General features: G+C 32.2%; 1 protein-coding gene across 1 annotated transcript in view; it reads left to right on the top strand.

Moving 5' to 3' along the window:
• Positions 1 to 13,709: 13,709 nt before the first annotated feature.
• Positions 13,710 to 25,259, top strand: part of LOC139858981 (uncharacterized) — a 117,849-nt gene continuing 106,299 nt past the window's right edge. The window contains exons 1-4 of the mRNA XM_071847805.1: positions 13,710 to 13,739; positions 18,220 to 18,561; positions 19,061 to 19,171; positions 19,918 to 20,062. Of these exons, the coding sequence (XP_071703906.1) occupies positions 13,710 to 13,739; positions 18,220 to 18,561; positions 19,061 to 19,171; positions 19,918 to 20,062 (628 nt within the window). The remainder of the gene's footprint in view (positions 13,740 to 18,219; positions 18,562 to 19,060; positions 19,172 to 19,917; positions 20,063 to 25,259) is intronic.

The following is a 25,259-nucleotide window of genomic DNA, read 5'->3' as shown; positions in this document are numbered from 1 at the left end:
GATATAAAGCCCAACGACAAACCAAAAATTATAAACCATATATCGATGCATATAGCAATATAAAGACACGGGAGAACTAGAAACACTATAAACCCAAGAGTATAGTAGAAGTAAATAGATTCTTCCAGCGGTAGATGAAAAAGAAGAATGACCGATATGAAAGTTATAAGTATATCGAGAATCAGAACTGGATGGAGCATATTGATGAATACTTTAAAATATGAGTTGAGGGGGAAAGAATAGAAGGTGATGAAACATGACTAGGAACTTAGAAATCAACAGATTTAACTCACACAATGACGGAATAAGTGAATCAAACCCTCTAGTGAATAGGTTAAGCTTTTTGTGATTAATTTAGTCATACCACAACTAAATCAAGTGTGATTAGATCAACACCTAGAGCTATTATTCACCACCTGGGTGATTTGGGTTGAGAGAGAATCGGAGGAGCTCACCAGATCTGAGTGTGTGTAACAAATGAGAGGCTTAACCTAAAAATAAAGAACATAAGACTTTATATACCCCTGCTGTTGACTCACCCGTACGATTCATCCATCACACATACGAGTTGGCTTCATCAGCCGTACGGGTGATCACTCACTCGTGTCTTCTCATTTAGGTTGTAATTGTAACTTAGCTCAGCATCAACCGTGCGTATGAGCCTGTCAGCCGTACGAGTGAGGCTTCACTCGGACGTCTGACTAAGTCTAACATAGTCAAACATCCACATCTCGTTCCTGCAGTTGCTGTAACCACATACAAACACGGATAGGATAATAACGAACGATCATGGTGGCCTGTAAACTGTTGTACCTGCAATGGACGTGGGTAGATGTCTAGGAACTGCATAAAATGCATCAACAGAAGGTGTGAGTTGTAAGGAAATGAAGGAGGTGAATTTATAAGAAAATCTCCCACAGAACAATTAAAATGGACGATCGCATTTAAAGCGGATCCTAATTCCCTTGATTACCGGAGAGTCAAATCTTATTAAGAAGATTTTCTTCAAATCTCTTGAAATCTGGGAATCAATCATATCTACGTCAAATGATAAGATGAATCTACACTTACTCATTTCACTCTTCTATGTTAGCTTCATTCGTACTCTTCATATAAATGGATTGTTTATCCAAATTATTCGCTGATGATAAAACTCTAATTTTCAGCCCGTATGCATCATGAAAACATACTTATTATCATTCACGACCTTTCCACTCAAATTTCGGGACGAAATTTCTTTAACGGGTAGGTACTGTGACAACCCGGAAATTTCCAACCAAATTTAAACTTTAATCTTTATATGTTTCCGACACGATAAGCAATATTTGTTAAGTTAAATTGCAAGAATTTTAAACTACGTTCATACATTCATTCAACCTCGACCATGTTCCAACGATTCACGAACCATTAAACGAATATGATTATATATGTATATGTGTATATATATTATAACTTGAAACGTAAACAAAATATTAGATTAAATACTTTATATGATTGTATCTGTTTCAAAATATTTATCAATGGAATTAGAAGATAAGATCAAATGATTGAATTATCAGATATATTGAATTATGATTACAAGTCTCTGTTGAAAGGCCCACGTTGATTTGAGAAATCTTTCCGTTTTAACAATATTCGAAAAATGGTAAAGTGATTTATAAATAAGAATAAATTATCAATCATTGAGAACTAGACAAAGGATAGTGGAAGATTGAATCTCATAAAGACTCGATTGATCTATTTAGTTTCAAACGTACAAAAACGTTTTCAGTTTAAAAAGAACTTTATTATTAAAACATATATAACTTTTATAAATATCTAGAACCACTTTTGACAACTCATTACTTAACTAGTATGATAAAGATAACGATATTTATATTTTATTTTATTAAATATATATAACGATTTAAATTAATATTATATATATTTATACGCGTATTATATGTACATAGCTTTATACTTTTACTATACTTAAACTTTACCTTTACTTTATTTTTACTTTACTTTAACTTTAATAATTCACTTTAATAATTCATACTTTAATAATTCACTTTAATAATTCATACTTTAATAATTCACTTTAATAATTCATACTTTAATAATTCACTTTAATAATTCATACTTTAATAATTCACTTTAATAATTCATACTTTAATAATTCACTTTAATAATTCAAAAATCTATTATAAATAGAATTCAATAGGTTTCATTATTTCATAGAAACTTGAAAATATTTTTCTCTAAACTCTCTCAATCGATTTACATATATATATTTACTCCGTATTATTTCAAGATATTATTAGTATACATAAAATATTACGACGGAGTGCTGTCCGAGTGATTTCAAAATTGTTTTTCGAGTAGGATAGGATTAAGAAAATTATGGGTTATAGCTATGGAGGTGATTGAGTATGGTTCATGGGTATGCTCGTGAGGTCAATATAGTGTTTATCATTTCCGTTGCATCTACGTACCTTTCCTGCAATATTGAATCTCAATATTGATACGTGAGTACTCATAATTTAACTTTTACATACTAATAGTGTATCCCTGACTAGTGCTCGAGTATTTAGAATTATGCATGCTTGTACTTTTGATATTGCCCTTAGACAGGTTAGGTTGAATATTGAATTAGTTACACTTGCGGTTGAGATAAGGTATAAGATATGCATGTCCTTGGAAAGCTAGCGAAAAATTAAGGACTTTTCCTTTAGATATCGAATGGTTTCGATGAACGAATTAGAAGTTATAATCAATTGAATTTTCTATATTTTTATTAAAAATGATTATTATCGTCGTTTTTATCGTCGTTCTAGTTTTATCTTATTATTATCATTATTATTATCTTTATCAATAAAATGGATTTATCATTAAAAATTGTTATTTTTTTTTATTATTACTATCGTTATTATTGTTAAAGTTATAATTAGTATTATTATTATTATTATCCAATTATTATTATTATTATTATTATTATTATTATTATTATTATTATTATTATTATTATTATTATTATTATTATTATTATTATTATTATTATTATCATTATTAATATATATATCATTATTTAAAAATGGATATTGTCATTGTTATTATTATTATTACTATATTATCATTAAGATAATTATTAGTATTATCGTTAAAAATGTTATAGTAACTATCATTATTAATATTAGTGTAATTAAAACAAATATTTGTAACACCTAATTATTTTGATTACTATTATTATCATTATTATGAACACGATATAAAAGACGAGTAAAAGCTATTAAACGAAACGATTAGGAAATAATGAGTAAGAGTATCATGATGAAATTAAAATATTATAAGATATTGATTTAGATAAAATTATCGTTCTTATTATTTTTATCATTACTATTATTATTAAAAATATCGTTAGTATTAAAACTATCATTTTAACAAAAAATATCATTTTAATAGAAATGTCATTGTTACTATAAAATATCATTATTATTATTATTTTAAATAGAATTATTATTTTAAAGATAATATTAAAAATTATCGTAAATATTAAAGTTATCATAATTAGAATTATCGTTTTATCATAATGTCATCTTAGTAATTATAAATATTGATATTTTTATAATAATTATTATTATTACAAAATAATACAACTTTTACTTACTATCATTATAGATATTATTTTATCAAATAAATATGTGATACAAACATATTTTACTACGTGTAATAACTTACTTTAATAATACCTATCATATTATCTTTATGATATTAAATGAACCCTATAAATTTTATTACTTAATATATATAAAAGTATATTATATTATATAAATTTAATATAAAATTTTATTTATTAATAAATAAATTATATTATTTACTCTAATAAATCTTTTAAAAATATTTAACAATATAAAACGACGATATTTAAACTATATATTAATCATGTATAGATTTTGGAAATTATTTTGAGTCAAATTTACTTTTGTTGACTTTTGCATATTAGTCTCGAGCATTAGGATTGTGGTACACTATGACTTGGCCAAATTTGTTAGACAAATATTGACCAACACATAATTATATATAATTAATTTAGGTTCGTGAATCCGAGGCCAACCTTGCACTTGTTCAATGACGTTATATGTATTTTTACTACGAAATACAGTATGGTGAGTTTCATTCGCCTTTTTACCCTTTATATTTTTGGGACTGAGAATACATGCGCTTTTATAAATGTTTGACGAAATAGACACAAGTAATTGAAACTACATTCTATGGTTGAATTATCGAAATCGAATATGCCCCTTTTTATTAAAGTCTGGTAATCTAAGAATTAGGGAACAGACACCCTAATTGACGCGAATCCTAAAGATAGATCTATTGGGCCTAACAAACCCCATCCAAAGTACCGGATGCTTTAGTACTTCGAAATTATATCATGTCCGAAGGAGGATCCCGGAATGATAGGGGATATTCTTATATGTATCTAGTTAATGTCGGTTACCAGGTGTTCACCATATGAATGATTATTTTTTGTCTCTATGCATGGGACGTATATTTATGAGAACTGGAAATGAAATTCTTGTGGTCTATTAAAATGATGGAAATAAATGATTATGATAAACTAATGAACTCACCAACCTTTTGGTTGACACTTTAAAGCATGTTTATTCTCAGGTGTTAAAGAAATCTTCCGCTGTGCATTTGCTCATTTTAAAGATATTACTTGGAGTCTTTCATAGCATACTTCGAAGAACGTTGCATTCGAGTCATTGAGTTCATCAAAGATTATTATTAAATCAATTTATAGTTGGATAGTGGATATTATGAAATGGTATGCATGCCTGTCAATTTTTGATGTAAAGAAATATTGTCTTTTAAAAACGAATGCAATGTTTGTAAAATATATCATATAGAGGTCAAATACCTCGCAATGTAATCAACTATTGTGAATCGTTTATAATGTATATGAACGGGTCCTTTCAGTGTCGTCTGATGGAGAATCGGTGGAAGACCTGTCGTCTGAATCATGTGGTGGTGACACGGGTGGCTCAACTGGCAGTCTGAAGGCGGCCAACATATGTCTGTGTCTACCTGGCGGAATCGGCACTAAACGTCCGTCGGGAGTGCGTCGGCAAGGCTTGCACATATGGTTACGAAATGGCCCTTCCCCGAACTCCGTGGGAATCTCAATCCCACCGATGCGGGGCTGTGACCATGAGGGTCCGGAAGCAGACGGAGCTGGAATCTCCGTAGGGCCTACGTGTCCATCGGAAGCAGCCACTGGGGCAGGTGTACCACTACTGGCTCCGGAAGTAGAAGCGCCGGGATCACTAATGGGTAGCGGGACCGGTGGATCGGCAACGGTGGTAGGTGGAGTAGCTGAAGAGTCTAAACTGCCCAAAACACTAGCAGGTGGTACATCCGACATCTGAACAAGGAAAATAAATTTTCCATGTCAGTAAGTCATAAAGCAAGCACGTATTAGGCCAACAGTTTAAATCATGTATAACAATAAGTAGCATGGCAATAACAGCAAATCGTACGAAGGTAGCATGCAATCGAAAGCAAGTAATAGCATGTAGTAGTGAAATCATGTAGTAGCATACGGCATATAGCAGTAACAGTAAGCAGCAGCATGCAGTAAGTTCAGCGGAAACGTGTAAACTAGCAAGTTGTAGATTAGTCCTATTAGTGAATCCTACTCGGGTCGGTCTTAGACTCACTAATGCAACCTAATTCCCTACAACCAATGCTCTGATACCAAATGTGATGCCCCGTACAAAACCATCGTGTACGAATCATCAACAACAGGATCATTACAAGGTTAAGTACTATATGCGATTTCAAAAAGAGTTTGCATTCAGTAATAAAGTGATGTCTAAACCAACATCGAATGTTTTACAATCCAAAAGTATGCTTCACTAAGTAAAAGCAAATAATAAGTGTATGTGACCACAATGGTCGTTACAAGTCATAGTTCAAAAGTACTAAAGTTTGAATGTAAGGTAAAGTAGTTCATGAAATGACAACTCTAAGCAGCGGGTGTCTACAGCACGACTAGTACACAGCAGAAGCTAACCTCAAGCACCTGAGAAAAACATGCTTAAAAACGTCAACACAAAGGTTGGTGAGCTATAGTTTAAGTATAACAGTAAGTAAGGTAGGCCACGAGATTTCAGTGCTACAAAGAGCATTTCAAAACAGTATGATAAAGTATATGTTAACCGTGGGCACTTGGTAACTAACTTAACGTTTATACCCCCTGAAAGTACACCTGGCAAGTGCGTATGTATATGAAGTATTAAACACTCGTTAAATGCTAGCGCTACTAGCCCGAGTGGGGATGTCAAATCCTATGGATCCATATCTAAGATTCGCGTTCACGGTTCAAAAACCAATGATTAAACGTTACCGAGCTAAAGGGAATGTTTATGCCGTTGTATAACCCACACATATATAAAGTTTAAGTACTCGTGCCTAGTATGTAAAACATAAAATCCGCATGTATTCCCAGTTCCCAAAATAAGTTAAAGTAAAAAGGGAATGCTATAACTCACAATGATAATGTAGTCGTAAAGTCGGTTCGGAAAAGGTGTGCAAGTAATCGGTCTGAAGGTCCTCAACCTAAGGCAAATAGTAATAAGTCAGTAAATCATCTTAATAGGTTTAAAAGTATGTAAATAAGGTCTTAAGGGTCATCATCATTCATCATCAAAAAGGCGTAAAGTAAGTTTCGTTTATGAAAGTAGTTTTAAAACAAAGGCTGACTTCAGTCAGTCACCACGGCCTCTACCCTTACTGAATTAAGGTGAGACCAGTGGCCATGGCTCCTTCTATGAGTCCTTTAGTTGTGGTAAAATTTACAGAAGCAAACTCATCTTGGTTTGACCGTGGCGACGGTCTAAGTGCGAGTAGGTCAGAAATTTCTGCACAACGTTAAAGGACATAGTGACGATCGGAGGGCCATAAATCCTAAACCGTAACTTGGATTAAGACGAGACCTATATGAAAAGTTATCTACTCAAAAATTTCTATCTAAAAATCATGGTCTCAGTAGCCCAGGTCTACTGGTCTGTTACAGAAACAGCAGGTCAGTAGGGTTTGGACAGAAACAGTAAGTTTAAGTGAGTTCCGGTGGTCTTGGCGCTTGATGTTCATCATGGTTCTCATCCTTGATGCATATAGCTTCAAGTGTACAACTCATTGATGTATCTACATTATCTTAACCAAGTATTGACCATCGTAACCCTAGTGCAAGTCTAAGACATGAAGCACAACTCACTTAAGAGTTGCATGTAGTTTGATGAACCAAAGTTGCATCAAAGTCTTAGGTTTGACACTTACATGAACTATAATAGAAATATTGAACTCTAAACTTGAAAATAAACTAACTAATCAAGATCTTAAGATGTAGAACATAGTTCTTAGTTAGATCTTGAAGATCCAAGACCCAAAAGTCTAGATCAAGCATAAGTATACAAAGTTATATTTAAAGAAAGCTTATTTTCATGTTCTTGAACTTTTAAGTTAACTTTTAGTTCCAAGATATATGAGATCAAGACTAACTTGTAGTACTTGACCAACAACAACCAAAATCATAAAATTAAAGTGCAAGTAAAACTAAATAAACAAGTAAATAAGTTCATGAGTTTCATACTTTAAAGATTTAGAAAGTAAACATTAAGTTCACTTCATGTACTTCAAGTATGAGTTACAACACAAGAACTTTGAATCTTTTGATATAATGTATGTAGAACATAACTAGAAAGTTAGTTCTTGTATGTTCTTGAAAATACAAGATTAATATGAAGAATCTAACTAGAAAGTTGATTCTTGTAACAAGTATGTAACAACAACAAGTAAGTAACAATAAACTTCAAGTAACTTAAACAACAACCAAATACAAGTAGCAAACAATGAATGATGATGATAAATGGGGTGTTTGAAATCGGTTTCAACAAGAAAAGAAGAAAAAAAGAAAGCCTTGAAACTTACAAAGTTTAGAGAGAAAGGAGAGGAAAAAAAAAAGTATGCAAGTGTATGTTTGGAATGAATGAAGTGTGAGAGAACTAGTAGCCAAGTTATCAAAATTTGAAAGCCAAAAACACCTCCCCATGAGGCCTAGCTCACGGCCAGCAGCAGAAAAAGAAGAGGGGGGGAGAATTTCAATGGTTACTTGGATGAAAAGCTTACAAAAGATGGATATTAGATGGGGTTTCATGGGGATTATATGTTAACTAGATTCTTAATGAAGTAACTAGCTAGTTTCCATGTACAAGTACTACTTACAAGTCTTATGGGCTAATTAAGTCCATTTAAAAAGGTAGGGTGGGCTTGGAAGCCCAATATTCAAGAGTCCATTACACTAATCAAAGCCCAAGTTCAATAATTACCAAATAAAGTCCAACAAAAGCCCAAGTAATTAACCAACAACCTTAGTTAATTAAAATGATTAATAAAACTAATCATGAATGTAAATAATATGTGAAAATATTATTCGTGTAAGTTTCGTGTGTCACAAGGACGTTTCGGGCAATTAAAGTCAACTTCGGGCAATCATGGTGTGACGATCGCTCCAAATCCATATGGACGAACACGTCATTCATTGATTTCATTGCGAGGTATTTGACCTCTATATGATACGTTATGTAAACATTGCATTCTTTTGAAAAGGCATACCATATATGAATATTTAAATCAAAGGTTTTCGACATTTGATGATTTCTACATATAGACAATCACCGTATATAATAGTTTACAATAGTACTTCCATTGACAATGCAGTCAAAATAAGGTACATGATGATGAATTGGTGAATGCAACGTTTTCTTGAAAAATATGCCATATAAGACTCCATGCACATAGCTTGTCTATCATATAAGCAAACAGCGAAAGACTTCTAGGAAACCTGAGAATAAACATGCTAACAAGTGTCAACACAAAGGTTGGTGAGTTCATAGTTTTAATGTTTCATATAATCTATATATAAAGGTGGATCACAAGATTTCAGTTGTTTTATCCAGAAACGTTTATCAAAATATTCTACGAAATTGAGCACCCTGGTAACTAAACTTAACGTATATATAATTTGTACCCTTTGTATAATCATCTTAATAATACACGCAAACCAACGTGTACGCTTCTCAAATAGTATACGTCCGTTAAAAGGCTAGTGCTCTAGCTCGGACGGGGATATCAAGCCCTATGGATCCATATACCTCTATTCGCGCCCATCGGTTCTTATAACCGACAGTTACTAGTTACCAAAGCTAAGGGATTTTCGGTTCAAACTCGGTGTAGAATTTAGTATGTACTTGTGTCCATTGCGTTTAAAATAAATTGCATGTATTCTCAGCCCAAAAATATATTGCAAAAGCAATTAAAAAGGGATCAATGAAACTCACGAATATAAATCTAGTATTTTCAGTATTTATAAACAGTCGCATGTATTCTCAGCCCAAAAATATATTGAGTAAAAGGGATCAATGAAACTCACACATATAAATATTGTATATCGGTTAATAAAGCATTTGCATGTATTCTCAGCCCAAAAATGTAGAGAGTAAAAGGGATCTTATGAAACTCACTGTTTAACATTGATATACCATATTGCAGGAAAGCACGTAGACGCATCGGAGATGATAAACACGAGGTTTGATTCACAAAAATACCCCCGAACATTACCCATAATTTCCTTGGCAATAACCCATATTTTCCTTGGCTCTAGCTCGCTTGAAAACTTGTTTTGAAAATTACTTGGACAGCACACCGTCGTAATTTTTTATGTACATTATTATTTTTGTATCGCAAAAATAATAACACTAATAATAAAAATAATAAGATTAATAATAATCTTAATAATAATAATAATAATAATAATAATAATAATAATAATAATAAATAATATAATAAATACGGAGAAAAAAAATAATGAATTGAATCAGAAGCAGAAATCGCGAATTTATAGATGTGGCCAGCAAAAGGGTGCCATGCGATCGCATGGCTTCCCAAGCCATTTCCCATGCGATCGCATGGGAAGGTATGACAGCTCACAAACTTTTAACTTTTTGTTTGTCGACATAATTATTTAATATAAATATAAATATAATATATTTAATTTATATAATTAATTATATATTATATTAAATTTACGTGCATAGTTAACTTGTAATTTTTGTTCCGATAAGTCGTACATCGTCACTCGACTTATGTCCCGGTTCCGGCTTTTCGAACGCCCTTTCGTACGCTGAGAAAACTAGTTCTTTTCGTTTCGTGACTCTTACCTTTGTCAAAATATAGTCTTAAATCATCCATAAACTATACACTGTAGCAAAGTTACTGTAGCAAGTCATTTTTTACTGTAGCAATTCACTGTAGCAAAGTCAATTTTTACTGTAGCAATTTCATTGTAGCAAATAGTGATTTTCGAAAACACTGTAGCATTTTGGGTACTGTAGCAATTTGAAAATACTGTAGTAAATTAGTGTTTTACTGGTTCATCTTAAACGCTTTAGTTAACTTATCTAAATATCAATCGAATCAATAAACGAATGTTACTATCGTTTACTAAATAACTTGAAATTATATATATGTATATATCTTTTTAATATACATAAATCAATTTTTAAATACACATTGGAAGTTATTTATAAATAAATTTTAATAATAAATATTTCAATTTATCATATATATTCAAATAGATATTTAAACCAATAAGTTTAATGTACGGTATCAAATAATTAATACATTGTTACCTTTTCAAGTTATAGTATATATGTATCTATTTACATATAATTGTTCGCGAATCGTCGAAAACAACCGAAGGGTATTTAAATATATAAAAGTAGTTCAAAAATTTTGAGATTCAGTTTTACAGACTTTGCTTATCGTGTCGGAAATGTTAATCATACAAAGATTAAGTTTAAATTTGGTCAGAAATTTCCGGGTCATCACACATGGCAACATGTAAACGTAATAACATACATTCGTTTAATCACACGTATTAATAATAATAATTATTAATAAATAAACGTTGGAAAATCAAGGGTCGTTACAATCTATCTTTAGGATTCGCGTCAATTAGGGTGTCTGTTCCCTAATTCTTAGATTACCAGACTTAATAAAAAGGGGCATATTCGATTTCGATAATTCAACCATAGAATGTAGTTTCACGTACTTGTGTCTATTTTGTAAATCATTTATAAAACCTGCATGTATTCTCATCCCAAAATATTAGATTTTAAAAGTGGGACTATAACTCACTTTCACAGATTTTAACTTCGTCGAGAAGTAAGACTTGGCCGCTGGTCGATTCACGAACCTATAACAAATATGTACATATATATCAAAGTATATTCAAAATATATTTACAACACTTTTAATGCATTTTGATGTTTTAAGCTTATTAAGTCAGCTGTCCTCGTTAGAAACCTACAACTAGTTGTCCAAAGTTAGATGTACAGAAAAAAATTGATATATATTATCTTGAATCAATCCACGACCCAGTGTATACGTATCTCAGTATTGATCAAAAATCAAACTATATATATATTTTGGAATCAACCTCAACCCTGTATAGCTAACTCCAACATTCACATCTAGAGTGTCTATGGTTGTTCCGCAATATATATATAGATGGGCCGACATGATAGGTCGAAACATTGTATACGTGTCTATGGTATCTCAAGATTACATAATATACAATATAAGTTGATTAGGTTATGGTTGGAATAGATTTATTACTAACTTTCACGTAGGTAAAATGAGTAGTTTTTATCAATCTTGTTTTACTCGCCATTTCTTCGTTTCTAATCCGTTTTGAGTGAATCAAATTGCTATGGTTTCATGTTGAACTCTATTTTATGAATCTAAACGGAAAAAGTATAGGTTTATCATCGGAAATATAAGTTATAAGTCATTTTTGTAAAGGTCGTCATTTCAGTCGAAAGAACGACGTCTAGATGACCATTTTAGAAAACAAACTTCCACTTTGAGTTTAACCATGATTTTTGGATATAGTTTCATGTTCATAAGAAAAATCATTTTTCCAGAAGAACCACTTTTAAATCAAAGTTTATCATAGTTTTTAATTAACTAACCTAAAACAGCCCGCGGTGTTACTACGACGGCGTATGTCCGGTTTTACAGTGTTCTTCATGTTTCCAGGTTTTAAATCATTAAGTTAGCATATCATATAGATATAGAACATGTGTTTAGTTGATTTTAAAAGTCAAGTTAGAAGGATTAACTTTTGTTTGCGAACAATTTTAGAATTAACTAAACTATGTTCTAGTGATTACAAGTTTAAACCTTCGAATAAGATAGCTTTATATGTATGAATCGAATGATGTTATGAACATCATTACTACCTCAAGTTTTCTGGATAAAGCTACTGGAAATAAGAAAAATGGATCTAGCTTTAAAGGATCCTTGGATGGCTTGAAAGTTCTTGAAGCAGAATCATGACACGAAAAACAAGTTCAAGTATGATTTCCACTCGAAGTAAGATTGTTATAGTTATAGAAATTGAATCAAAGTTTGAATATAGGTATTACCTTGTATTAGAAAGATATCTTACTGTAAATAAGAAAGATTTCTTGAGATTGGATGATCACTCTACAAGATTGGAAGTAAGATAGCAAACTTGGAAGTATTCTTGATTTTATGAAACTAGAACTTGTAGAATTTATGAAGAACACTTAGAACTTGAAGATAGAAGTTGAGAGAGATCAATTAGATGAAGAAAATTGAAGAATGAAAGTGTTTGTAGGTGTTTTTGGTCGTTGGTGTATGGATTAGATATAAAGGATATGTAATTTTGTTTTCATGTAAATAAGTCATGAATGATTACTCATATTTTTGTAATTTTATGAGATATTTCATGCTAGTTGCCAAATGATGATTCCCACATGTGTTAGGTGACTCACATGGGCTGCTAAGAGCTGATCATTGGAGTGTATATACCAATAGTACATACATCTAAAAGCTGTGTATTGTACGAGTACGAATACGGGTACATACGAGTAGAATTGTTGATGAAACTGAACGAGGATGTAATTGTAAGCATTTTTGTTAAGTAGAAGTATTTTGATAAGTGTCTTGAAGTCTTTCAAAACTGTATGAATACATATTAAAACACTACATGTATATACATTTTAACTGAGTCGTTAAGTCATCGTTAGTCGTTACATGTAAGTGTTGTTTTGAAACCTTTAGGTTAACGATCTTGTTAAATGTTGTTAACCCAATATTTATAATATCAAATGAGATTTTAAATTATTATATTATCATGATAATATGATGTATGAATATCTCTTAATATGATATATATACATTAAATGTCGTTACAACGATAATCGTTACATATATGTCTCGTTTCAAAATCATTAAGTTAGTAGTCTTGCTTTTACATATGTAGTTCATTATTAATATACTTAATGATATGTTTACTTATCATAATATCATGTTAACTATATATATATCCATATATATTCCATCATATAGTTTTTACAAGTTTTAACGTTCGTGAATCATCGGTCAACTTGGGTGGTCAATTGTCTATATGAAACCTATTTCAATTAATCAAGTCTTAACAAGTTTGATTGCTTAACATGTTGGAAACACTTAATCATGTAAATAACAATTTTATTTAATATATATATAAACATGGAAAAGTTCGGGTCACTACAGTGTAGCGCTATTGGAATGGAACTATGAATTAGTGAAATATAATGGCGCCTGTCCAACGGGATTATATTACAGTAATTCATAAAGAAATCCCAATATTGTGACATGAGGAATAGAAAGCAAGTCAAAGAAAATTTCTACACTACTCATTCAGAAGTTCCAATGTTATTACATGTGGAATGAAAGTACTCATTATCTTATTTGTTGATATACGAAGAACTCGTTTTAATCAAACTATCTATCTCATGCTCATGAGTAGATTTACAGACTCTCATGTACCGTTAAGGTTGTGAATCGAGGAGCCGTGAACTTTGCATTCATTTTTGTTAAACGGCATACCTCTTATCCCATGATGATTCATCATCATATGTTGAATCGGGGTTCACCTTATTACACTATGTTTAATAAAATGTTAGTTCGATACTCACCACCATATCCTTGCTGGGAGGCACGGTACATATTCTTATGTGACTGGTAGTGACACCCCCAAAATTTCCTAAAAGCGGGCATCTTGTTATCTATTATTACGCTTTTGGCGTAGATGTTCATATGATTTCCATGACCACATTTAAAAATTCAACGGAGATAATCGACAATCACTTGTAGGGATTTTATTTGAACCCTCAAGCATCAAACTTATAAACACCTTACTATTTCGTTCTTATGCTGAGATGGTAAATATCTCACGGGCATAATATTTTGAGGAATAGAACCTACCTACGTGTATCTTTTGATTAATATGCTCAAGAAAGTTTTCACACTCATGCGTTTATTAAATAGCAGATTGCTCGGCATCATGTGAGTAATGATGTTGCACCCAACTGAAAATCGTTCACTGTGAATTGAAAACCTACGATGGGACACTGTCACGACCCTACTTTTTCCGTTATCTTTTACCGTTAATTATTTAACGACCATTAATTGTTATTCGTACCACGTCATTTCTATGACCTATATTGTTATTTTTGTAATAATATATTAATTATTATGTGTTATGTGAATATTTGTATTCATATTTTAAGTTATACGTTTCTATGTGTCGCGGATTTCTATCCGGCGAATCTTTTCGGTTTTCAAACCAACAGTCAAGCTTTTGGGATTTTTAAGTCCTAATTATTTTAAATATGATATTTTAATGTCATATGTTTATAAATAGTGTTTATATATATATATATATATATATATATATATATATATATATATATATATATATATATATATATATATATATATATATATATATATATATATATATATATATATATATATATATATATATATATATATATATATGTTTCGTCGCGTATTTGTTATCTCTCCGAATTTTCAATCGCGTAGTCGTGTTTTCGCGTTTTGGGTTTCGTTCGAGCTTTCGGGCCACAAGGATTCTACCAAAATATCAAAGTGAGACATGGGGCCCACCCCCACACACCCCATTTGGCCAAATCAAAGGGGAGGGGTGTACCTCTTTTGTTTTCCATTTTACATTTCATTTTCATTTCATCATTTTATCACTACTAAAAACCTAATTCTATTTTTGCTATCTTTCTCTCTTCCTCCCTTTGTAGCTATCACCCTAGCACCACCATCACCATTATTTCATCAACAATTTTTGCTTGGATCATTCTATTGTTTGCATAAACGCGTTCCTCTCGTTCTCCTCTACACGTTCATATCACTCAATTCTCGATTAGGGTATAAACCATAACCCTAGATTTTTGATTTTTCATATATTTTACTGTTTTTATATGTTATAATGATAGTATGATGATTATATGTTATTGTATTGTTGATAGTTTGCGTAGAAATGCTCGATTATATATGTTTTCGGTTTGATTATTTTGGACAGCGGTTTATTTGATCTTTTCTGTAAACATAACTGATATAAAAGTTAAATTAAAGTGTTTATATGTGTTCCTCTCATCAAGACATTGAATTTAGACTCCGGATTCATGTTATTTCGATTTTCGGAGCTCTAGTTATGATTAAAATGGTGTTTTATTGAAATCAAAATGTAAAAACGAATTGTTTCAGGTTTGGTCCGACTTTGTGACCAATTTTGGAGTCTTTAGGGTGTACTAATGTATTAGGATTGATGATGGGATGAACTTTCATGTTCGGGTCATCGAAATTCGAGCCACAGATCACCCGTTATGACTAAAACATGATTTTGAACAGATTAAATATCCAAGTTGTTATATGGCTGATGGTCACGACTTGGTGGATGTTCTTGGGATGTTTTTGAGTGCACTAATGTGTCGGGTGGTTTGGTTTGGCGGAGATATATATAAGACTCGCCGAAAACTGACACCCGGGGCTCAAGTTATGACCCGATGAACTTTTAATTGAAACTCATGGTTATTAAATAAGACTTTTGATATAAATAATGATTTTCATTACTTATGATATAAAAAGTAACTAATTTAATTAAAAACTTATGATATATATATATATATATATATATATATATATATATATATATATATATATATATATATATATATATATATATATACATATATTTATTTATTTATTATATCATTTATTAATTACTTATGATTTAATTAAACATTTAATTAAACTTATGATTAATAATACTTTTATTATTAATGAAAAATACTTATGATAAGTATTAAACTTATGTTATCAGATTATTATAATAAGACTTATAATAAGGATTAAATAATTATTTAATTATTATAAGGCTTAGTTATTATTTAATTATAATTTAATTATTAAATACTTAAGATTTAATAATTATAATTAGAAACTTATGATATGATTAATAATTCATTATTAATTAATAATACTTATGATATGATTAAAATTTATTATTAATTTATAATACTTATATTATGACCAATATTTAATTAATTAATTAAATACTTATGTTATATTAATTTTATCATTTAAACTTATGTTAACTTTAATAATTCATTTTAATTTAATTAGACTTATGTTATGACATAATTATACATATATGACTTTAAATAACATTATAACTTATATATTATTATAACTTAGACTTATAAATTTAATGTTGACTATGTGTGACCAAGGTTGACTTTTGAGTTGACTTTCGGTTGGCTTCGACTTTCAGTTGACTTTTGTTGACTTTCTAATTAAGGAAACTTTCCTAACTTAATAACTTTCTAAAAATAGAAACTTTGTAAATATGGAAACTTTCTAAATTTGGAAACTTTCCAAAAATAGAAACTTTCCAAAAATAGATACTTTCCTAAAATAGAAACTTTTCTAAAATGGGAACTTTCCTAAAATAGAAACTTTCCTAAAATGGAAACCTTCTAAAAATAAAAACTTTCTAAAAAAGAAAGTACATATCCTTACGTTGTCATGTTCAAACCGAAGCATACTGTGTTGTTCTATGTCTACTTGCAACAAGTACTATAGCTATCATACTAAGACTTGACCTAAGTTAGTTATTTATATCGACCTGATTTATTTATAGGTCGGTGTTGTGATCATTTCTGATCACTTTACTTCATTTGTTGTTCGCTTTTTTTGTGTGGTTACTTCGTTTGCTTTAAGGTGAGTTATAGTCCCGTTTTTCATACTTTTTAAAGTATATTTTTGGGATGTGATTACATGCATTTTGTTTTACATTTAGACACAAGTGGCAATTAAATTTAAAATATTCATTATGAGTTGAACAAAAATATTCCCTAGTCTGGTAACTGTAATCACTAGTTTCTACCGGTGAACGCGAATCCTATGGATATATCTATCGGGTTTGACAAACCCATTTCGAGCTAGTCGCGCTAGCAATTTATAATCGGAATATATTAGTACTTCGTATTTATTTGAAGATACACTTGTTCAGTGTATATATATTGTGTTTGACAAGGGTAAATAAAGGGTTAAGTGGTTACCAGGTGGCTCATTGATAATGTAATAATGTTTTATGTTTTCTAACATTTTAAATCTTGTGGTCTAAAGTTTATTCGTTTATTTAAACCTATAATTCACTCAACATTTTTGTTGACAGTTTACTCGCATGTTTTCACAGGTACTTGATTTGTTTGGTGCTTCCGCTGTGTTAGAAGTGTCTGCATGCATTTGGGCAGATTTTGTTAAACAATTTATGAAACATTAAACTTGCATTCTCTTTTTGGATTATTAAACTTTTGGGTGTTTGGTTCACAATGTTTTATGTCAACTTTAGCTATTTAATATGTTAAGTTTGTTAAACTACATATTTTGGTAAATTTTCTTTTTGGGAAACTTTTGAATAAAAGAATGCAATGTTGTTTATTAAATTCATTTAAAGTTCGATCAAGCTGTGGGACCAAGTGACGGAGCCGTTAAGTGTATTGACGGGGCCATCACAGTTGGTATCAAAGCTCTGGTTGTAGGGAACTAGGCGGTCATAATGTGGTCAACCCGTGGTTTTTAGGGTACATTAGAGTCTAGTCTACAGCCCGGCCTTCCTTGTTATAACATTATTATGCATTTCATTTCGTATGAGTAATAATTATAAGTTATTGCTTATGGTGTTTCTATTTTGTATGTGGTTTGTGGTTTTAATGTTTGCAGATGTCAGCTTCGAGCAACAATTCCGTTCCTGTTTCCATTTCCCCGTCTGCCGCTCGTCGTGCACGACAGCCTCGCCTAAGAGATCCTGTTAACTACTACATGGCTACCATCACTCACATGACTAGGGCATATACGAATGAGACTCGCATTGATGCTCTTAGCGACTGTATGCGTGTCTTGCCGCATACTGAGGTGATGGATGAGATTAGAGCTGATATGGATAGGTTTGTTAGTTTCAAGCATGATGTTGAGTTCGAGACCCGAAAGCATAACCGGGAGGTGAACGCTAAGTTCGAGGCTCTTGAGAGCATGGTTCGTGGCCTTCAGACGGAGTTGGAGGAGGTGACAGGAAAGTTGAGGAACTATGAGACTTCTGGTGAGCCCCATACCGGCCCAGCTTATCACACCCACTCCAAGCAGATGTGATGTGATGATTCATGAGTGATTATTTATTTCATAGACTATTTATCCTTTTATACATTCATTTTTGGGTGATGTACGGTGTTTTACCGAGGATTTTGTTATGGGATATTTTTATTTATGTATGGATGGTTATTTCTTTATGACATCTGTTATCATTATCTTATTTTATTTCTGATGTTGTGACTCTTGGCATGTTATATTATGCGTAATATAGTTCATGTATGTTAGGTGCTACGTATGTTGTATGATTTTTATCATAAAATATGTATGCATGTGGTGGCTATTTTTATAACTATCATAACTACCATGTTATTACTATTGACTATTATTTTAATAGTTAATCTTTCGTGTTCGATCTATTCCTTTATAACACTGGTATTATTCTTAGTACTAACAGTTGTGTTATTCTGTTTTGAAGATCATGCCTCCCCGCGAGTCCAACGAAACTCGTATGCAATGTCTTATCTCTGAGGGAATAGCAGCTGCTATGGCAGCTAATGTTAATGCTACTATGAATAACAACAATCAGGTGGGATGCTCCCACAAGACTTTTATGGCAAGTCATCCTCAAAAATTTAGTGGCACCGAAGGACCCATTGGACTTACTCGTTGGTTTGAGAAGATTGAGTCTATTTTTAGGGTTAGCCGAGTCCGAGAGGAGGATAAGGTTAGTTTCGTAAGTTTCACTCTTAAAGACAGTGCAATAACTTGGTGGAACAACTTGGTGAATAGTTTGGGTAATGATGCGGCGTATGATTTGACTTGGAATAATTTTAAAGAGAGAATGATCACCCATTATCGTCCCCGGGGTAAACTTAAGAAATTAGAGGCTGAGCTTAAGAACTTAAAGATGAAGGGCACCGATTTAGATGCCTATGAGCAAAGGTTCTTTGAGTTGACATTGTTGTGTCCTAATGCTTATGCTGATGAGGATCGTAAAATTGAAGCTTATATTGATGGGTTATCTGAGCAGATTGAACATGGGGTTGAGTCTAATGAGCCCCAGACTATTAAAGCTGCTATGTCTATGGCACATAAGCTTAATGACAAAATTTTGAGGAGAGGTAAGGCAGCTGCGACTGATGCCAGTGAGGAAGTTGTTAAAAAGGCTGATAATGGGAAAGGAGGTGGGATAACAACCACAACCAGAACCAAGGTCAGCAGAAGAAACAAGATACTTCTGGTTCGAATAACCGTAATCAGCGTGTTTGTCCGCGATGTTATAAGGCTCATGATGGTTATTGTACGGTTACTTGTAAGAGGTGTTCCAAGCAGGGACACATTGCTAAAGATTGCACAGTGGTTATGTCAGGTACTGCTACTCCTGCTGCAGGTGGTAGTAATAGTATTGGTAACAATGGTGGTAATGATAATGGGAAGCTAAGAAATGGTGGAAATCCGAGAGTTTGTTATGAATGTGGTAAGTCAGGGCATTTCCGTGATGCCTGCCCTAACAAGAAGACTACTGAGAATGCACGTGGAAGAGCATTCAACATTAATGCCAGGGATGCTGAGGAAGATCCAAAACTTGTTATGGGTACGTTCTCGGTCAACGATTTATCAGTTTATGTACTATTTTATTCAGGGGTTGATTTGAGTTTTGTGTCGAGTAAATTAAGTCCAAAAACCAAAACACCGTTAACTCCTCTAGACAGTACTTACATTGTAGAGATAGCTAATGGTAAAGTGCTTACTGCTAAGACTGTGTATCGTAAATGTAACATTAATCTGGCTGGTAGAGATTTTGAGGTAGATTTGATACCGATTGACCTAGGCAGTTTTGACGTTGTTATTGGCATGGATTGGTTGTCTGCGAATCGTGCTGAGATTGTATGTTATGAGAAAGCTATTCGTATTACTAATGTGTTTGGAGAGCCACTGATAGTTTTTAGGGATAAGAAATGCAGACAGTTAAATCTTATTAGCTGTTTGAAAGTTCATAAACATCTTCGCAAAGGCTGTCATGCTATTCTAGCCCATGTTGTGGATTCTGATAGAGAAGAGAAGAGCGTTGGTGATGTTCATATTGTTAGAGATTTTCCCGATGTTTCTTGAAGATTTACCTGGCCTTCCGCCGCAACGCGCGGTAGAATTTCAAATCGATCTTGTTCCCGGTGCTGCTCCTGTAGCACGTGCCCCTTACTGACTTGCGCCTTCCAAACTTCAAGAATTGTCTAGTTAACTCTGTGAGTTGTTAGACAAAGGTTTTATTCGTGCTAGTTCGTCCCCTTGGGTAGATCCTGTTCTATTTGTTAAGAAGAAAGATGGTTCATTTCGTTTGTGCATTGATTATAATGAATTGAACAAACTTACAGTTAAAAACCGTTACCCTCTTCCTAGAATTAATGATCTGTTCGATCAGCTTCAAGGTTCGTCTGTTTATTCTAAGATCGATCTTCGTTCCGGTTATCATCAACTACGTGTTAAAGAATCTGATGTTCCGAAAACCGCTTTTCGCACCCATTATGGTCACTTCGAATTCCTTGTTATGCCGTTCGGATTGACTAACGCACCTGATATGTTTATGGACCTCATGAACCGTGTGTGTAGACCCTATCTGGACAAATTCGTTATTGTTTTCATCGACGACGTCTTAATTTATTCGAAGAGTGATGAATAGCACGAAGAACATCTGAAGTTGGTGCTTGATCTGTTGAGGAAAGAAGAATTGTACGCTAAGTTCTCTAAGTGTGCTTTCTGGTTAAGAGAAGTTCAATTCCTTAGACATATTGTTAGCAAACAGGAAATACAAGTGGATCCTGCCAAGATTGAGGCAATTGAGAAGTGGGAAATTCCGAAGACTCCTACCCAGATTCGTCAGTTTCTAGGGTTGGCAGGTTATTATAGAAGGTTCATTCAAGATTTCTCTCGTATAGAGAAAACCTCTGACTACTTTAACGTTCAAGGGGAAGAAGTATGAGTGGAAGGATGAATAAGAGACTGCTTTTCAAACTTTGAAGAAGAAGTTGACTGCCGCTCCGATATTATCACTACCTGAGGGTAACGATGATTTTGTCGTTTATTGTGATGCTTCGCGTCAGGGCTTTGGTTGTGTTTTGATGCAACGAAAGAAAGTTATTGCGTACGCGTCACGTCAGTTAAAGATTCACGAGCAGAATTATACAACCCATGATTTAGAGTTGGGAGATGTTGTGTTTGTGCTTAAGATTTGGAGACATTATTTGTATGGGGTCAAAAGTACAGTGTACACTGATCACAAAAGTCTTCAACATATCCTTGATCGAAAACAGTTGAATATGAGGCAACAAAGATGAATTGAGACGTTGAATGATTATGATTGCGAACTTTTATATCATCCGGGAAAGGCCACTGTTGTGGCCGATGCGTTAAGTCATAAAGAAAGGGCTGAACCTCACAGGTTTAGTGTAGTGACCCGAACTTTTCCATGTTTATATATATTAATTGAGATTGATATTTACATGATTAAATGTTTCCAACATGTTAAGCAATCAAACTTGTTAAGGCTTGATTAATTGAAATATGTTTCATATAGATAATTGACCACCCAAGTTGACCGGCGATTCACGAACGTTAAAACTTGTAAAAATAACATGACGATATATATATGGATATACATATGGTTAACATGAGATTATGATAAGTAAGTATCTCCATAAGTATATTAACAATGAGTTATATACATATAAACAAGACTACTAACTTAAGGATTTCGAAACGAGACATATATGTAACGATTATCGTTGTAACGACATTTAAATGTATATATATCATATTAAGATATATTAATATATCATAATATCATGATAATATAATAATTTAACATCTCATTAGATATAATAAACAATGGGTTAACAACATTAATTGAGATCGTTAACTTAAAGGTTTCAAAACAACACTTACATGTAACGACTAACGATGACTTAACGACTCAGTTAAAATGTATATACATGTAGTGTATTTAGATGTATTAAAATACTTTTGGAAGACTTCAAGACATATATCAAAACACTCATACTTAACAAAAATGGTTACAGTTACTTTCCCATTCTTTTCTTTCATCAAGAATTCTAGTCGTATTCTTACCCGTATTATACACAGCTTCAAAACGTACTTACTATGGGTATATACCATTAGAAACTAGCATGGGATTCCACTCTTGATTATGTCATGTATGACTAATCAATTTTAACTTCTACCATGAGCTAGTCAACTAACTAGAACTCCTTTTAACCCCACTCACCACTCACCAATTACCACTCATCATTCACTCCATTTCACTTCCAATTCTCTTTCTAATTCTCTCTCAACACACACACACTATTATGAACGTATTTTTCCAGTAGTTAATCATCATCTTCATCAAAAATCACTTCAAGAATCAAGCTATAATCATCATAGGAAGAACACTTCAAGAACACTTCAAAAATCCCTTCAAGTTTACTAATTTACTTCCAAGCTTTCTAATCCATTCCAAGTAATCATCTAAGATCAAGAAACCTTTGTTATATACAGTAGGTTATCTTTCTTATTCAAGGTAATATTCATATTCAAACTTTGATTCAATTTCGATAACTATAAACTATCTTAATTCGAGTAAAAATCTTACTTGAACTTGTTTTTGTGTCATGATCCTACTTCAAGAACTTTCAAGCCATCCAAGATCCTTTGAAGCTAGATCATTTCTTGTCACTTCCAGTAGGTTTACCTACTAAAATTGAGGTAGTAATGATGTTCGTAACATCATTCGATTCATATATATAAAACTATCTTATTCGAAGGTTTAAACTCGTAATCACTAGAACATAGTTTAGTTAATTCTAAACTTGTTCGCAAACAAAAGTTAATCCTTCTAACTTGACTTTTAAAATTAACTAAACACATGTTCTGTATCTATATGATATGCTAACTTAATGATTTAAAACCTGGAAACACGAAAAACACCGTAAAACCGGATTTACGCCGTCGTAGTAACACCGCGGGCTGTTTTGGGTTAGTTAATTAAAAACTATGATAAACTTTGATTTAAAAGTTGTTATTCTGAGAAAATGATTTTTATTATGAACATGAAACTATATCCAAAAATTATGGTTAAACTCAAAGTGGAAGTATGTTTTCTAAAATGGTCATCTAGACGTCGTTCTTTCGACTGAAATGACTACCTTTACAAAAATGACTTGTAACTTATTGTTCCGACTATAAACCTATACTTTTTCTGTTTAGATTCATAAAATAGAGTTCAATATGAAACCATAGCAATTTGATTCACTCAAAACGGATTTAAAATGAAGAAGTTATGGGTAAAACAAGATTGGATAATTTTTCTCATTTTAGCTACGTGAAAATTGGTAACAAATCTATTCCAACCATAACTTAATCAACTTGTATTGTATATTATGTAATCTTGAGATACCATAGACACGTATACAATGTTTCGACCTATCATGTCGACACATCTATGTATATTTCGGAACAACCATAGACACTCTATATGTGAATGTTGGAGTTAGCTATACAGGGTTGAGGTTGATTTCAAAATATATATAGTTTGAGTTGTGATCAATACTGAGATGCGTATACACTGGGTCGTGGATTGATTTAAGATAATATTTATCGATTTATTTTTGTACATCTAACTGTGGACAACTAGTTGTAGGTTACTAACTAGGACAGCTGACTTAATAAACTTAAAACATCAAAATATATTAAAAGTGTTGTAAATATATTTTGAACATACTTTAATATATATGTATATATTGTTATAGGTTCGTGAATCAGCAGTGGCCAAGTCTTACTTCTTGACGAAGTAAAAATCTGTGAAAGTGAGTTATAGTCCCACTTTTAAAATCTAATATTTTGGGATGAGAATACTTGCAGGTTTTATAAATGATTTACAAAATAGACACAAGTACGTGAAACTACATTCTATGGTTGAATTATCGAAATCGAATATGCCCCTTTTTATTAAGTCTGGTAATCTAAGAATTAGGGAACAGACACCCTAATTGACGCGAATCCTAAAGATAGATCTATTGGGCCTAACAAACCCCATCCAAAGTACCGGATGCTTTAGTACTTTGAAATTTATATCATATCCGAAGGGTGTCCCGGAATGATGGGGATATTCTTATATATGCATCTTGTTAATGTCGGTTACCAGGTGTTCACCATATGAATGATTTTTATCTCTATGTATGGGATGTGTATTGAAATATGAAATCTTGTGGTCTATTGTTACGATTTGATATATATAGGTTAAACCTATAACTCACCAACATTTTTGTTGACGTTTAAAGCATGTTTATTCTCAGGTGAATATTAAGAGCTTCCGCTGTTGCATACTAAAATAAGGACAAGATTTGGAGTCCATGTTTGTATGATATTGTGTAAAAACTGCATTCAAGAAACTGATTTCGATGTAACATATTTGTATTGTAAACCATTATGTAATGGTCTTGTGTAAACAGGATATTTTAGATTATCATTATTTGATAATCTACGTAAAGCTTTTTAAACCTTTATTTATGAAATAAAGGTTATGGTTTGTTTTAAAAATGAATGCAGTCTTTGAAAAACGTCTCATATAGAGGTCAAAACCTCGCAACGAAATCAATTAATATGGAACGTTTTTAATCAAT

This window comes from Rutidosis leptorrhynchoides, chromosome 7 (genome assembly GCF_046630445.1).
Source record: "Rutidosis leptorrhynchoides isolate AG116_Rl617_1_P2 chromosome 7, CSIRO_AGI_Rlap_v1, whole genome shotgun sequence".
Lineage (NCBI taxonomy): Eukaryota > Viridiplantae > Streptophyta > Magnoliopsida > Asterales > Asteraceae > Rutidosis > Rutidosis leptorrhynchoides.
Note: the sequence above shows the minus strand (reverse complement) of the source record. Positions and strands in the feature narration are given on the sequence as shown.